A 17721-nucleotide genomic window follows, 5' to 3' on the forward strand; every position below is an offset into this window, starting at 1 on the left:
AAAGCGAAGAGAGGCTATTGTCCCTCTCGGCGTACCGTCGGGACGCGGGGCCGGGTGAGTGGGCGAGGCTGTGGCTCTACCTGCCTTCAGGTGTTGGCGTGCGGCCCAAGGGCCCCAGGCACGTCTTCGCGGTATCGATAGCATCTGTTTTCTAGCACTGATGGAGCGAGCTACTGTTCGGCTGCTGCGCGGCGGCGCGCTGGTGAGTGCGTTCGAGGCCGGCTTCTTGGGGAGGTCCCAGATGACCTTGGCAGCGGCAGAGGGGTCTTTTCCAACAGGACTGGGGTGGTGTATGCCCCGTCCCTGTCCTGTACCAGCTGTTCCCTCCCTCCGCCAGGTCTGTCCCAAGACCCGTTACCGCGGGCGGGCCACGACCCCGACCTGTTTCCAGGCCTCTGGTCCAACAGACCTCAGTTTCCGTAAGGAAGGCTGGGAGTAGCAGCTGGGGAGAAGTAGGCGAGGGGCTGGTCTACAAGCTTCTTTGGAGGAGCAGTCAACCTTGCGTGGGGTCGGAGAGACAACAGCTGCAAGGAAGCTTTTGCAGGTCATTGGGTCCTGAGAATCTTTGGAGGCATTTTGCAGAGATGTCACTTATCTGATGCCGGCTTTTCCCAATACATTTTCACCGCCTACCCTTACCCCCTAAAAAGATTGTTGAAGTGTGAGCAGCCTCATTCTGCGCAGTGTTCACGCCGGTCCTCTGTAACGCGGCCCTGCTCCAGAGTTAGAAAGGGACCTCGGAGTTGGTGGGCCTCACCGGCCAGAAGGAGAATTTCCTCTGCCCTTTAACCCTGCTGGGACGCGAGCATCTTGCACGGGTAGGCTCACCGTGGCATCGTGACACAGGGGAACCTTTTCCTATCCCTCTCCCTAGAAAGGGAACTGAAACCTACCTCTCAGGAGTTGTACCGAACTACGCTTTCCAGACCTCCAAAAACTGTAGACTCTTGCGTCGGGTTCTCATCACATTGAACCTTCAGCCCTTAAGATGCGCTTTCCAGAACTATCGCAATGCACTCCCGTTTGTTGGTGCACTTTATGGGAACTTTCCCACCGCTGGCTGTTTGCTTTTTATACTTATTTGCTTTTGTCTTTAGTGAGTTATAGGCCCTCTGCTGTTTCAGTCTGATACCCAGAGGCAAGGCCTTTTGTTTCATTAGAGATAATTAATGTTTGGCTCTGTTACAGGCTTGGGGTATTAAGGAAATTAGTAAAATCACATTAGTGTGTTGTCACAAAGAACTATGTTTTTATGGTTATTGTTTAATACCATTTTATAACCACTGTGTAATACTTTAGCAAAGAAAGGCCACCGTAATTCACAATTTGAGCCTCTTTCATGTTCTAGAGCCAACATTTATTGATCACATACTATGTGGCAGCCATGTGCTTGGTGCTTTACCTGTATCATTTAATTCTCACAACCATTCTAAAAATTAGTTTATAATCTTTCAGAAGCAGAGGCTCACACTAAAAAAGGTTAAGTGACTTGACTTGCTAAAGTCTATTAACTAGAAAATGGTAGAGCTGGTGTTCTAACTGGTCTGTGTCTTGCCACTCACACTGTTCACTGAACCCAGGGTAGATAAGGCAAGACCAGGGAAGCTGGAAGAAGACTGAAGGAGCTGCGGGGACTGCAGACGTGTTTATTCTCTGATCAGTGGCAGCAGCAGCAAGGAGTCTTCAAAGACTACTTACTGATGTACTAAGACAGACAAAGTGGCCCATGGCCAAGGGGGCGGACAGGCCCAGTGCTACCAAGGTCAGAATATCACTGTTTACAGAACATAAGGTGTGAGACCATGAGAGTGGGACAGGAGAACCTGACCAACTCCATGTTGTCAGTTAATTTCTCCACAGTCTGTTTCTAAACTTAACCTTCCTGCACCAATGCCTCCTCTTCCTCAGATATCAAAAGCCTATTGTTTGGATTTGTTATTGTGGCCTTTGGAGCTCTTTGGGCTTCCCTTGTGGCTCAGCTGATAAAGAATCTGCCTGCAATGCAGGAGTCCTGGGTTTGATTCCTGGCTTGGGAAGATAACCTGGAGAAGAGATAGGCTACCCACTCCAGTATTCTGGCCTGGAGGATGCCATGGCCTGTATAGTCCATGGAGTCGCAAAGAGTCACGACTTTCACTTTCACTTGTAGCTCTGTTACATAAGTTAGCAAAAGCTGATGGACAGGATGTTGCCTGTAGCAGAGTGGGTTAGAACGTGGGTTCCGTAGACTGATAGCTCAGGTCATGGGCAGCTTATTTAACCACTTTGGGTCTCAGTTTCTTGACCTGTAAAATGGGGAGAATAACAGTACTTATACAGTGGGATCATTGTGAAGATTAAATTAATTCATATGTAGGTGTGAGTGAAGCACTTGGAACAGTGCCCAGCATAGAGTCGGCTCTCTTTAAGTGTTAGCTTATTATTGCCTTGCATGAATTATTGCCAGTGCTAAAATAAATAGTTCAGAGAGATGTGCTTACAGGAGGTGGGGGTTGACATGAGCACCAAAATAAGGGATATCTTAGGTTTAAGTAAAGCTCAGAGGGGTGAAGCTTCCAGACCAAGGAGATGTATTAACAAAGGTGTGGAGGTTGGAATGAGGAGTAATTGTGCCAGGATAGCTGATGTCGTGCTTGCAGAAGGATGGAACGAATTCAGCTGGCAAGACTCTACCATGTTCAGAGGTTATGTCTGTCTGTACTTGTTCCTACAGCAGTGAATATCACCCAAACAGCATTGCCCACAGTCACAGACAACAGCCTTTTTTGTTTACACAGCATTTATAATGCTATTACTCATCAGTACAAAAAGGACGGTATTTCTTTGCAATTTGTTTACCACCCTCGTTTCTCTCTGGTGCCCCAAAGGCTAACCATAAAGATCTTCTCTGGCAGCCATAAGATTCTTTCTCCTTTCGCTTACAATCCTTGAGTACTAACCCTATCTTAGACTCCCGTTGAGATGGAGAAATTACACATTTTCTAAATGGAGTGGCTTAGTGATGGGCAAAGATTGGGATGTTTGGAGGAAAAGTGATTTAGGGGGAACAGAGGGAAAATAATGCTCTGCTAGACTTTCAATTTTAAAAAATGTCAGTGAAACGTATCTCTGGAGAGTTTGGGAAGCTGGGCAGGATGAGGATCTGGAAATCAGAAAAATAAGAACTAAAGAAGTAGGTATTAGCCGAAGTCACAGATGAGCATGGGACATCTGAGGGCCTGAAGCTCCAGAGAGCACAAGTCTGTGCCTCTTGGGGTACATTACAATCCATTCTGGGTGAATGTTGCAGAAAGGCAAAGCAAAAGAAGATTAAATGTAGGATATCCGAGGAGGCTTTGTGGCAAATGTACTTTATTCAGAACTGGAACAAAAGAAGGAGAGGGCTATTTCAAGTCCTTTCGTAAGAGCAGAAGTACAAGCAGAGATTGTGCCACGTAAAACAACCTAAGGAAAGCAAAGGCAAATGTTTTTTGAGAAGTTCCAAATACAGCCCCCTAACCCAGGGTAAATTTATGATGCTGGATTGAAAATTTATGATGCTGGATTAAAAACCTTGGTTCACTGAACCATGAATAACTGCTTGAGGCACTAGCGCTGTCGTCATGCTTTGGCAGCCACCTGGCCCCTGCTGGCATTGGACTGTGCCACGCCTGTTCTGCAACTTAGCTGTGCTAACTCCGTTCTTTGTTTTATCTGCTACCAGCCTGGTTTCCCTGAAGAGGAGGAAGGGTCAAAGAAACTCCCAGCTCCCAGAAGGTATTGGAGCCAAGTTAATTGCACAATTGAAAAACCAGATTCATTAATAATTCCTTCTTTTAAGATTCCTTTGGAAATAAAGGGAAGTTAATCTCTGCTTTCATTTGTTTTTCCTTATTTATTTATTTATTTGTTTTTAAATATAAGTTTATTTATTTTAATTGGAGGCTAATTACTTTACAATATTGTATTGATTTTGCCATACATCAACTTGAATCCGCCATGGGTGTATACATGTTCCCCATCCTGAACCCCCCTCCCTCCCCATACCATGCCTCAGGGTCATCCCAGTGCACCAGCCCCAAGCATCCAGTATCATGCATCGAACCTGGACTGGCGATTCATTTCATATATGATATTATACATGTTTCAATGCCATTCTCCCAAATCATCCCACCCTCTCCCTCTCCCACAGAGTCCAAAAGACTGTTCAATACATCTGTGTCTCTTTTGCTGTCTCACATACAGGGTTATCATTACCATCTTTCTAAATTCCATATATATGCGTTAGTATACTGTATTGGTGTTTTTCTTGCTGGCTTACTTCACTCTGTATAATAGGCTCCAGTTTCATCCACCTCATTAGAACTGATTCAAATGTATTCTTTTTAATGGCTGAGTAATATTCCATTGTGTATATGTACCACAGCTTTCTTATCCATTCATCTGCTGACGGACATCTAGGTTGCTTCCATGTCCTGGCTATTATAAACAGTGCTGCAGTGAACGTTGGGGTACACGTGTCTGTCCCGCTGCTGGGCATACACACGGAGGAAACCAGAATTGAAAGAGATACTTTCATTTTTGTGCACTGGTGGTTTGGGAAGGAGAACGTGCTGACTTGCAAAGGTTACACAGAAGGCAAACAGGTCTCCTTTATGCTGGTTCCTGGCACTGTACTCTGTCTTGGCTGATTTAGCCCACTCTTGAGGCAGTCTGCTGTTCTTCTAGAAGGTGGTGGCATTGTTAGGAACTACTAGTGACTGGAATGAAGAGCTAGAGAGTAATGGAAGGGAGAGATTACATGTTCAGTAGTTTTGGGGAACACCTTAGAAGAGAAGCTACTGTTTGGAGAGAAAGCATGCAGGGATTCAAGAGATTCTGTTGCTAAAGTTTTGGCTCGAGCATATTAAAACAGAAAAAGGACCAGCTTTAAAACCTACAATGAGGTATGCAGTACTTATGTCAGATCTTAAATGGCTATCCTATGTTTAGTCAGAATTGACTAGGAGCTGTATCTTCCAAATCTAAATTCTGTGTTAATTGACCTATCAATCTATAGAACTGTTTATATGCCATATTACGCCTTTATCCTCTCATGGAGCATAAAAACCTCAGAAAATTACAGTTCTCATCTTGATTAGGTTAATTAACCTAAAGCAGTAACAAGAAATGAACATAATTAAGCGCATGCATGCGTGCTAAGTCGCTTCTGTCATGTCTGACTGTGTGACCCCATTAACTGTTATAGCTCGCCAGGCTCCTCTGTCCATGGGGTGATTCAGGCAAGAATACTGGAGTGGATTACTGTGCCCTCCTCCAGGGATCTTCCTGACCCAGGGATCGAAGTTTCATCTCCTACATTGGCAAGTGGATTCTTCACCCCTGAGCCACCTGAGAAGCCCATAATTAAGCAAACTGACATTTAATCTTGTATGTATTATCGAATCTTGTATGTATTATCTTGGTATGAAGGACCTTCCTCCTCTTCTTCTATTTCCTTTTTGGAGTAACTCATATATATTTTCAAGAGGAAATGGCAGCCCACTCCAGTATTCTTCTGGAAAATGCCATGGACAGAGAATCCTGGTGGGCTACAGTCCATTGGGTCCCAGAGTTGGTCAGGACAGAGCAACTAACACTTTCACTTTGCTTTCACTTTGAAACTGTTTTTCACCTTAGCCCTACCATTGTCCATTCTTCCCAGCAGGGTACGGGAGATCCTGTTTCTCCTCCTTGCCAGCAGTTGGAGTTCTCAGTAGATTGTTTTAGTATAGCCATTCTGATAGGTGTGTAATTATATCCCACTGTGTTAATATACTTTTAAAGTAATTCTTTCAGTTCAGCTCAGTTCAGTTCCTCAGTCGAGTCTGACTCTTTGCGACCCCATGAACCAGAGCATGCCAGGCCTCTCTGTCCATCACCAACTCCCAGAGTTTACCCAAACTCATGTCCATTGAGTCGCTGATGCCATCTAACCATCTCATCCTCTGTTGTCCCCTTCTCCTCCTGCATTCGATCTTTCCAACATCAGGGTCTTTTCAAATGAGTCAGCTCTTCGCGTCAGGTAGCCAAAATATTGGAGTTTCAGCTTCAACATTAGTCCTTCCAATGAAGACCCAGGACTGATCTCCTTTAGGATGGACTGGTTGGATCTCCTTGCAGTCCAAGGGACTCTTGAGAGTCTTCTCCAACACCACAGTTCAAAAGCATCAATTCTTCGGTGCTCAGCTTTCTTTACAGTCCAACTCTCACGTCCATACATGACCACTGGAAAAACCATAGCCTTGACTAGATGGACCTTTGTTGACAAAGTAATGTCTCTGCTTTTTAATATGCTGTCTAGGTTGGTCATAACTTTCCTTCCAAGGAGTAAATATCTTTTAATTTCATGTCTGCAGTCACCATCTGCAGTGATTTTGGAGCTCAGAAAAATAAAGTCAGCCACTGTTTCCACTGTTTCCCAATCTACGGAAGAAAGTAGGGAAAACCACTAGACCATTCAGGTATGACCTAAATCAAATCCCTTATGATTATACAGTGGAAGTGAGAAATAGATTTAAGGGCCTAGATCTGATAGATAGAGTGCCTGATGAACTATGGAATGAGGTTCGTGTCATTGTACAGGAGACAGGGATCAAGACCATTCCCATAGAAAAGAAATGCAAAAAAGCAAAATGGCTGTCTGGGGAGGACTTACAAATAGCTGTGAAAAGAAGAGAAGCGAAAAGCAAAGGAGAAAAGGAAAGATATAAACATCTGAATGCAGAGTTCCAAAGAAGAGCAAGAAGAGATAAGAAAGCCTTCCTCAGCAATCAATGCAGAGAAATAGAGGAAAACAACAGAATGGGAAAGACTAGGGATCTCTTCAAGAAAATTAGAGATACCAAGGGAATATTTCATGCAAAGATGAGCTCGATAAAAGACAGAAATGGTATGGACCTAACAGAAGCAGAAGATATTAAGAAGAGAGGGCAGGAATACACAGAAGAACTGTACAAAAAAGATCTTCACGACCCAGATAATCACGGTGTGATCACTCACCTAGAGCCAGACATCCTGGAATGTGAAGTCAAGTGGGCCTTAGAAAGCATCACTACGAACAAAGCTAGTGGAGGTGATGGAATTCCAATTGAGCTATTCCAAATCCTGAAAGATGATGCTGTGAAAGTGCTGCACTCAATATGTCAGCAAATTTGGAAAACTCACCAGTGGCCACAGGACTGGAAAAGGTCAGTTTTCATTCCAATCCCAAAGAAAGGCAATGCCAAAGAATGCTCAAACTACTGCACAATTGCACTCGTCTCACATGCTAGTAAAGTAATGCTCAAAATTCTCCAAGCCAGGCTTCAGCAATATGTGAACCGTGAACTTCCAGATGTTCAAGCTGGTTTTAGAGAAGGCAGAGGAACCAGAGATCAAATTGCCAACATCTGCTGGATCATCGAAAAAGCAAGAGAGTTCCAGAAAAACATCCATTTCTGCTTTATGGACTATGCCAAAGCCTTTGACTGTGTGGATCACAGCAAACTGTGGCAAATTCTAAAAGAGATGGGAATACCAGACCACCTGATCTGCCTCTTGAGAAATTTGTATGCACGTCAGGAAGCAACAGGTAGAACTGGACATGGAACAACAGACTGGTTCCAAATAGGAAAAGGAGTACATCAAGGCTGTATATTGTCACCCTGCTTATTTAACTTCTATAAAGAGTACCTCATGAGAAATACTGGGCTGGAAGAAGCACAAACTGGAATCAAGATTGCCGGGAGAAATATCAATAACCTCATATATGCAAATGACACCACCCTTATGGCAGAAAGTGAAGAGGAACTCAAAAGCCTCTTGATGAAAGTGAAAGTGGAGAGTGAAAAAGTTGGCTTAAAGCTCAACATTCAGAAAACAAAGATCATGGCATCCGGTCCCACCACTTCATGGGAAATAGATGGGGAAACAGTGGAAACAGTATCAGACTTTATTTTTCTGGGCTCCAAAATCACTACAGATGGTGACTGCAGCCATGAAATTAAAAGACGCTTACTCCTTGGAAGGAAAGTTATGACCAACCTAGATAGCATGTTCAAAAGCAGAGACTTTACTTTGCCAACAAAGGTTTGTCTAGTCAAGGCTATGGTTTTTCCTGTGGTCATATATGGATGTGAGAGTTGGACTGTGAAGAAGGCTGAGTGCCGAAGAATTGATGCTTTTGAACTGTGGTGTTGGAGAAGACTCTTGAGAGTCCCTTGGACTGCAAGGAGATCCAACCAGTCCATTCTGAAGGAGATCAGCCCTGGGATTTCTTTGAAAGGAATGATGCCAAAGCTGAAACTCCAGTACTTTGGCCACCTCATGCGAAGAGTTGACTCATTGGAAAAGACTCTGATGCTGGGAGGGATTGGGGGCAGGAGGAGAAGGGGACGACAGAGGATGAGATGGCTGGATGGCATCACTGACTCGATGGACGTGAGTCTCAGTGAACTCCAGGAGTTGGTGATGGACAGGGGGGCCTGGCGTGCTGGCGATTCATGGGGTCGCAAAGAGTTGGACACGACTGAGCGACTGATCTGACCTGAATGGGACTGGGTGCCATGATTGTAGTTTTCTGAATGTTGAGCTTTAAGCCAACTTTTTCACTCTCCTCTTTCACTTTGAAGAGGCTCTTTAGTTCTTCTTCACTTTCTGTCATGAGGGTGGTGTCATCTGCATATCTGAGGTTACTGATACTTCTCCCAGCAATCTTGATTCCAGCTTGTGCTTCCTCCAGCCCAGTGTTTCTCATGACGTATTCTGCACAGGAGTTAAATAAGCAGGGTGACAATATACAGCCTTGATGTACTCCTTTCCAATTTGGAATGAGTCTGTTGTTCCATGTCCAGTTCTACCTGTTGCTTCCTGACCTACATACAGATTTCTTAAGAGGCAGGTCAGGTGGTCTGGTATTCCCATCTCTTTCAGAATTTGCCACAGTTTGCTGTGATCCACACAGTCAAAGGCTTTGGCATAGTCCACAAAGCAGAAATAGATATTTTTCTGGAACTCTCTTGCTTTTTCAATGATCCAGCAGATGTTGGCAATTTGATCTCTGGTTCCTCTGCCTTCTCTAAAACCAGCTTGAACATCAGGAAGTTCACGGTTCACATATTGCTGAAGCCTGGCTTGGAGAATTTTGAGCATTACTTTACTAGCATGTGAGACGAGTGCAATTGTGTGGTAGTTTGAGCATTCTTTGGCATTGCCTTTCTTTGGGATTGGAATGAAAACTGACCTTTTCCAGTCCTGTGGCCACTGGTGAGTTTTCCAAATTTGCGGACATATTGAGTGCAGCACTTTCACAGCATCATGTTTTAGGATTTGGAATAGCTCAATTGGAATTCCATCATCTCCACCAGCTTTGTTCATAGTGATGCTTCCTAAGGCCTACTTGACTTCACATTCCAGGATGTCTGGCTCTAGGTGAGTGATCACACCATCGTGTGCAGACTTATAAATGAAGACAAGTATAAGAACAGTATGACACAAGTTTTTTTTTTTTTTTTTAACTTATGAGAGGCATACAGAGACCTAAACATTGGCCTACCAGCTGTTTTAGCAAGATGCTAGGGACATAGGAACCATGATATATTTGCTAATGGGAGGGAGAATGGTTTAACTGCTGCGAAGCACAATTAGGGAAAATTTATCAGTATTTTGAGTTTATTTTGCCCTTTGCTAGAGAATTCTTAGGCTGCAGGTAGAAATAAAATGCACAGATGTGAAATTATGTAGATCAAAAGTTACTCTTTGCAGCATCTTTTAAAGAAACTTTACTTTGAAATATATAATTAGATTCACAGAAAGTTAAATAAACACAGATAGTAGAGACAGAGATTCCCTTGTCCATCACTCTTTGATTCTCCGATAGTTACATCTCAGTAGGAGAAACCTATATGCAGGTCAGGAAGCAACAGTTAGAACTGGACATGGAACAACAGACTGGTTCCAAATAGGAAAAGGAGTACGTCAAGGCTGTATATTGTCACCCTGCTTATTTAACTTATACACAGAGTACATCATGAGAAACACTGGACTGGAAGAAGCACAAGCTGGAATCAAGATTGCTGGGAGAAATATCAATAACCTCAGATATGCAGTTGACACCACCCTTATGGCAGAAAGTGAAAAGGAACTAAAAAGCTTCTTGATGAAAGTGAAAGTGGAGAGTGAAAAAGTTGGCTTAAAGCTCAACATTCAGAAAACAAATATCATGGCATCTGGTCCCATCACTTCATGGGAAATAGATGGGGAAACAGTGTCAGACTTTATTCTTTTGGGCTCCAAAATCACTGCACATGGTGATTGCTGCCATGAAATTAAAAGACACCTACTCCTTGGAAGGAAAGTTATGATCAACCTAGACAGCATATTAAAAAGCAGAGACATTACTTTGCCAACAAAGTTCTGTCTAGTCAAGGCTGTGGTTTTTCCAGTGGTCATGTATGGATGTGAGAGTTGGACTGTGAAGAAAGCTGAGCACCAAAGAATTGATGCTTTTGAACTGTGGTATTGGAGAAGACTCTCGAGAGTCCCTTGGACTGGAGGGGATCCAACCAGTCCATCCTAAAGGAGATCAGTCCTGGGTGTTCATTGGAAGGATTGATGCTGAAGCTGAAACTCCAGTACTTTGGCCACCTGATGCAAAGAGTTGACTCATTGACTCATTGATGGCATCACCAACTTGATGGGTATGAGTTTGAGTAAACTCCAGGAGATGGTGATGGACAGGGAAGACTGGTGTGTTCATGGGGTCACAGAGTCAGACACGACTGAGCGACTGAACTGAGTACAGTTATTGAAACCAGAAAATTGATATTATTGTAATAACAAGGAAATAACAACCCATCAAAGTGGTATGAAAATTACTCTAACCCTAAACCATTTGACCATTCAGCAGCCTCAAGAGCAGTATCTATATTTAAACAGCCTCCTAATAGTAGCTGTGCAGATATAAACAAACTTTCTTTTCTCTTGTAAATCTATTGTCAGTTATTTTCCAGCGCCCCGACCCCAACCCCTACCATTAGAACCCAAAGGGGTCATCCCAATCAAAGATAAGGTGTCTGTATGGGCATGGATTTATCTCTGGGCTTTCTATTTTGTTCCATTGATCAATATTTCTGTCTTTGTGCCAGTAGCATACTGTCTTGATGACTGTGGCTTTGTAGTAGAGACTGAAGTCAGGCAGGTTGATTCCTCCAGTTCCATTCTTCTTTCTCAAGATAGCTTTGGCTATTCGAGGTTTTTTGTATTTCCATACAAATTGTGAAATTATTTGTTCTAGCTCTGTGAAGAATACCGTTGGTAGCTTGATAAGGATTGCATTGAATCTATAAATGCGACCCAGAGGGATGGTATGGGGAGGAAGGAGGAGGGTTCAGGATGGGGAACACGTGTATACCTGTGGCGGATTCATTTCAATATATGGCAAAACCAATACAATATTGTAAAGTTAAAAAATAAAATTTAAAAAAATTAAAAAAAAAAAAGAAAACTAAACAAAACAAAAAGGAAGCATACTCAGAAGAAATCACTCCCTTCTTTACACTTTGTATCTTGTGCACATTTTACCATAGCACTTGCAATATTCCAAAGACGTACAGTGATTGTTGATATATAATAAATATTCAATAAATATTCTTTGAAGAAAAGACTTGGAGAAAGAAAAGCATTCAAGCAAGGGTAGAATAGTCTACTAAAAATTAGTTCTTCTAAACACACAAGAGCTCCCTAGACAATGGGTAAGACATTTGTTCTTAATTGAGAGGAAGGGTATGAAGACAAAGGGATGTAAGATTATGCCTTCTGTCATTAAGAAGACTGACTTAGATTAGGGAGCTATGATTAAAAGTTTAAAAATGAAAAAAAAAAAAAAAAAAAAGAACCCAAAGGGGTAGAGAAGTTCTCTTCCAAAAAAGTATGTACATATATTTCTGTGATATTTTATCTCTTGCAGATTTGTATAACCAAGTCCACAGTCAAGGTACAGATGGACACATTCACAGCAAAGAACTTCCTTGGTGCAGCATTACTTATGAAAACAAAGGGAATTATGTTACATGTTAGAAACCTCTCTAGTATATATTGCTACTTGGGGTTGGGAGAAACCAGAATAGGGTACATAGTGTGCTCGGGGTACATAGTGTGCTCTCTTTTCGAAGGACCGCCTGGAGGAAAATAAACAACTGTGTTTCTATTTGCTTTATGTTTGTCTGTGAAGAATACCAGATGGGTGTGTTAGAAGCTCCCCTATGGGAGGCTGGATGGAGATAGGGCGATAGCTTTTTTGAAGATCTGGTCAAACCAAAAAGTTTTAAGTAGGGTAGCTGAGGGTGTGGTGTAGGGGGATCAGGGAAGGCACATTTGTGGATCATTTATGTTGGACAAGTGGATCACTTGGCTTTAGAAAGTTGTGAGGGGGTTGAGTTTTTACTCTCCGAAGTCAAGCGTGAAAACCACAAATTCTGGCTCATGCTATTATTACATATTAGAATCATCTGTCGATTGAAAAAAAAAAAAAAAGCACAATGTAAAAGTTGAGAATTATGGTTTTATCACCAGATGGTCAACACTGAAATCAGATTGATTATGTCCTTTGCAGCCAAAGATGGAGAACCTCTATACAGTCAGCAAAAGTAAGACCGGGAGCGGACTGTGGCTCAGATCATGAACTTATTGCCAAATTCAGACTTATTGAAGAAAGTGGGGAAAACCACTAGACCAGTCAGGTATGACCTAAATCAAATCCCCAATGACTATACAGTGGAAATGAGAAATAGATTAAAGGGACTAGATCTGATAGACAGAGTGCCTGATGAACTATGGACGGAGGTTCATGACATTGTACAGGAGACAGGGATCAAGACCATCCCCAAGAAAAAGAAGTGCAAAAAAGCAAAATGGCTGTCTGAGGAGGACTTACAAATAGCTGTGAAAAGAAGAGAAGCGAAAAGCAAAGGAGAAAAGGAAAGATATACCCATTTGAATGCAGAATTCCAAAGAATAGCAAGGAGAGATAAGAAAGCCTTCCTCAGCGATCAATGCTAAGAAATGGAGGAATACAATAGAATGGGAAAGACTAGAGAACTCTTCAAGAAAATTAGAGATACCAAGGGAACATTTCATGCAAAGATGGGCTCAATAAAGGACAAAAATGGTATGGACCTAACAGAAGCAGAAAATACTAAGAAAAGGTGGCAAGAATACACAGAAGAACTGTACAAGAAAGATCTTCACAACCCAGATAATCACGAAGGTATGATCACTCACGCTCACCTAGAGTCGGACGTCCTGGAATGTGAAGTCAGGTGGGCCTTAGGAAGCATCACTATGAACAAAGCTAGTGGAGGTGATGGAATTCCAGTTGAGCTATTTCAAATCCTAAAAGATGCTGTGAAAGTGCTGCACTCAATATGTCAGCAAATTTGGAAAACTCACCAGTGGCCACAGGACTGGAAAAGGTCAGTTTTCATTCCAATCCCAAAGAAAGGCAATGCCAAAGAATGCTCAAACTACCACACAATTGCACTCATCTCACACGCTAGTAAAGTAATGCTCAAAATTCTCCAAGCCAGGCTTCAGCAATATGTGAACCGTGAACTTCCTGATGTTCAAGCTGGTTTTAGAAAAGGCAGAGGAACCAGAGAACAAGTTGTCAACATCTGCTGGATCATCGAAAAAGCAAGAGAGTTCCAGAAAAGCATCTGTTTCTGCTTTATGGACTATGCCAAAGCCTTTGACTGTGTGGATCACAATAAACTGGAAAATTCTGAAAGAGATGGGAATACCAGACCACCTGACCTGCCTCTTGAGAAACCTGTATGCAGGTCAGGAAGCAACAGTTAGAACTGGACATGGAACAACAGACTTGTTCCAAATAGGAAAAGGAGTACGTTAAGGCTGTATGTTGTCACCCTGCTTGTTTAACTTATATGCAGAGTACATACTGAGAAACGCTGGGCTGGAAGAAGCACAAACTGGAATCAAGATTGCTGGGAGAAATATCAATAACCTCAGATATGCAGATGATGCCACCCTTATGGCAGAAAGTGAAGAGGAACTAAAAAGCCTCTTGATGAAAGTGAAAGAGGAGAGTGAAAAAGTTGGCTTAAAGCTCAACATTCAGAAAACTAAGATCATGGCATCCAGTCTCATTACTTACTTCATGGGCAATAGATGGGGAAACAGTGGCTGACTTTATTTTTCTGAGCTCCAAAATCACTGCAGATGGTGATTGCTGCCATGAAATTAAAAGACACTTACTCCTTGGAAGGAAAGTTATGATCAACCTAGACAGCATATTAAAAAGCAGAGACATTACATTGCCAACAAAGTTCTGTCTAGTCAAGGCTGTGGTTTTTCCAGCAGTCATGTATGGATGTCAGAGTTGGACTATAAAGAAGGCTGCTGCTGCTAAGTCTCTTCAGTTGAGTCTGACTCTGTGCAACCTCGTAAACGGCAGCCCACCAGGCTCCCCCGTCCCTGGGATTCTCCAGGCAAGAACACTGGGGTGGGTTGCCATTTCCTTCTCCAGTGCATGAAAGTGAAAAGTGAAAGTGAATTCTCTCAGTCGTGTCCGACTCTTCGTGACCCCATGGACTGCAGCCTACCAGGCTCCTCCACCCATGGGATTTTCCAGGCAGGAGTACTGGAGTGGGTTGCCATTGTGTTCTCTGCAAAGAAGGCTGAGTGCCAAAGAATTGATGCTTTTGAACTGTGATGTTGGAGAAGGCTCTTGAGAGTCCCTTGGACTGCAAGGAGATCCAACCTTTCCATCCTAAAGGAGATCAGTCCTGGGTCTTCACTGGAGGGCCTGATGTTGAAGCTGAAACTCCAGTATTTTGGCCACATGATGCAAAGAGCTGACTGATTTGAAAAGACCCTGATGTTGGGAAAGATTGAGGGCAGGAGGAGAAGGGGACGACAGAGGATGAGATGGTTGGATGGCATCACCAACACAATGGACATGGGTTTGGGTGGACTCCGGGAGGTGATGGACAGGGAGGCCTGGCATGCTGTAGTTCATGGGGTCGCAAAGAGTCAGACACGACTGAGCGACTAAACTGAACTGAACTGATGTTTTATTCAGCGGACACTCTGAGGACTTTTAGCCTGGAATGCATCCCCTTGGCTCACTCTGAGGGACCAGTCCAGAGAGGTAAGGGAGGAACCAGGATACATAGGAGCTTTTGCAACGAAGACCAGGTAGTCAGACCATCAAAAGATTTCTTTTAATTAAAAGAAAACTGGACATCTCAAGTTAGTGAATTTAGCACTTTTCTTTGGGCTTCCCTAGTGGCTCACAGGGTAAAACCATCTGTCTGCAATACAGGAGACCTGGGTTCGATCCCTGGGTCAGGAAGATCCCCTGGAGAAGGAAATGGCAACTCTTACCTGGAAAATTCCATGGATGGAGGAGCCTGGTAGGCTACAGTCCATGGGATCGCAAAGAGCTGGACACAACTGAGTGACTTCACTTTGTGCAGGAAGATGCAAGAGTTTGGGATCACTGAAATCACTCCTTTGATAATGAACCTTAGCTGTCCAGGCCCACCTGCCCGTGCTTTCTCTCCCTGAGTTTTCTTGGGGCTCACCTGTGGGGCAGCTATAATGCCATGACCTGGTGGCTGCAATGTCCTTTGTTACTGATTTGGAAGGCAACATTTTTTTTTCACTCACACAGTTCAGGGAGCTTTTTAGAAATGTGGAACCCCCAGCTTCACCCTGAGTCTCAAAGCAGAGCTTGAATTAGTGGGGCTGAAATAGCTCTCCCTTGCTCTAAGCTCCCTTCAAAGATCTGGGTATGTAGCCAGGAGTGACAACAGCTAATTTAAATCATGGTGGTGGTAGGGGTGGGTGGGTAGGGGACTTGTTTCAAAGATACTAATAGTCATTGGTAAAAGTTCCCAGAATAAACCAGTTTCTTGAGTTTAGTTATGTGTAACTGGTATTCGGTAGTTAGATTTAAGAAATCCATAAAATTGTTCTGTAGTGTGATGCTGAATGTATTAACAGCTACATCTAGCATTTAAAAAAAAACAAGCCTACTTTGAAAGCCCGAAGACTATGCGGTTCAGGCATTTATACATTTTAACACATCTTAACATCAAAATTTTTATCATTAGGCCTTTCTAATAACACAGATAAGTGTGGGAAATAATATAACTGGTACCCAGTTCCACACCACCCACTTCAGCTATACCCCCCACTTTTTTTTTTAAAGAAATAATTATGACATCAACCCTGCGCTTCCACCCTCTCCTTGGAGGCAGCCTGCAACCAGGGCCCAGCAGTGAGGCGAGTTAGGGTCACAGGAAGGCAGACCAGACAAAATGTAGCTGGTGTAACCCGGCTTACTGCACACAGCACACAACACAGGTTAGTCAGAGTGGGGAAACCAGACAAACAAGGGGTAACGAGCTCCTCCTGTTTGTGATGTCCTTCCTTAGACTTTGCTGAACAATTCCTAGATGGTGGGAGTCCACAGTGGCCCCTGTGACTCCATCTTGACCTACTGAACATAGCCTAACTCATATGAGTCTCACACAATGTAAGTAGCAATCCTGACCCAAGAGAAATCACCATGAAACCACACTCCTGAGGTTGATGTGTATGCTTCCCGTTTCTGTTTTTAAACTACATCTGTGTTTACAGAATGTATACTAACATTTGCTGTGTATTTAAAAGTGTGCATAAATGCTATCTGCCTGAATAAATTCTTTTGCAAATTGCCTTTTGTGTTTAATACTATATTTTCAAGACTTCCCCGTGTTGATATTTGTATCTCCGTAGTTCACTTTAACTGCTCTAAAACATTCTGTTAAGTCAATGTGCTGTACCACAACCTATGCACTCCTTTGTTGGTAAGTAATTGGATTCTTCATTTTTTCCCCCATTTCAGGTGTCACAGCATTCTTTGCATGTCTGTACTTGGTGTATGAGCTCCAGTGGAACTGCTGAGCCTTAGGACATGTATGTCTTATGACAGTGGTTCCACCAGTTTGTACATGTAAAGTAGAGGAGACTATTCCTCTCCACCCACTTGGCAACAGCTTGTTTAAAAAAAAAAATAAGCCTAATTCATGAATCTTATAACAGAGAATAAGGAAGACTTTATTCGGGAAGGGACTTCTGCGTTGGGGTTTGCAGTGGGGGCGCGAGGTGAGGCTCTGCTCCAAATGCAACAAGGAAAGGTGGCTGTCTATAACCAAGGAGTGGGGTGAGGGCTGGTGGGTGGAAAATTACAAAGAAGCAGCAGAAGTAAGGGGAATAAGAAATAACCCATGCTCTTCAGGATCTTGCTTCAGGGGGACCAAAGGCATCAGATACCAAGGATGAGGGGTTTTCATTAATGTGACCCAGCAGGATTCTTATTAAAACTGAACAGAGTGCAGCTTGAACTCAGCCCAAGGTTGGGGCCCCATCACAAAGAGGAGCTTGACTTTTTTGGTAAAGGAGAGTCTTGACAAACTTCCCTGGCACTTCAGGGTCAAGTAGGGGGCAGAGGAGTAGCTAAAGGAGGAGACTGAGGAGAGACTGAGGAATGCCGGGCAGGAACGGGTGGGAGGAGGAGGACAGCAGAGTGTCCTGGGAGTCAGAGAGATGGGACGCCTGGAGGGAGGAGGGGTCAGCTGAACTGGGTCAGCTGCAGTGAGTATATTGAATTTTGAAAAGCATGAGGATGCTTGATCTTGTAGGGAAGAGATCCTGGTG

General features: G+C 43.3%; 1 protein-coding gene across 4 annotated transcripts in view; it reads left to right on the plus strand.

Annotated features, from left to right (window-relative positions):
• Positions 1–10: 10 nt before the first annotated feature.
• Positions 11–17721, plus strand: part of ACADSB (acyl-CoA dehydrogenase short/branched chain) — a 52271-nt gene continuing 34560 nt past the window's right edge. Inside the window, exons 1-2 of one of the 4 annotated variants that reach the window (XM_059881754.1) lie at positions 29–202; positions 3704–12604. In XM_059881754.1, coding sequence (XP_059737737.1) covers positions 6823–8544 — 1722 coding nt within the window. In that variant the 5' untranslated portion in view covers positions 29–202; positions 3704–6822 and the 3' untranslated portion in view covers positions 8545–12604. 4 annotated transcript variants of the gene reach the window in all.

This window comes from Bos taurus, chromosome 26 (assembly GCF_002263795.3).
Source record: "Bos taurus isolate L1 Dominette 01449 registration number 42190680 breed Hereford chromosome 26, ARS-UCD2.0, whole genome shotgun sequence".
NCBI classification, from domain to species: domain Eukaryota; kingdom Metazoa; phylum Chordata; class Mammalia; order Artiodactyla; family Bovidae; genus Bos; species Bos taurus.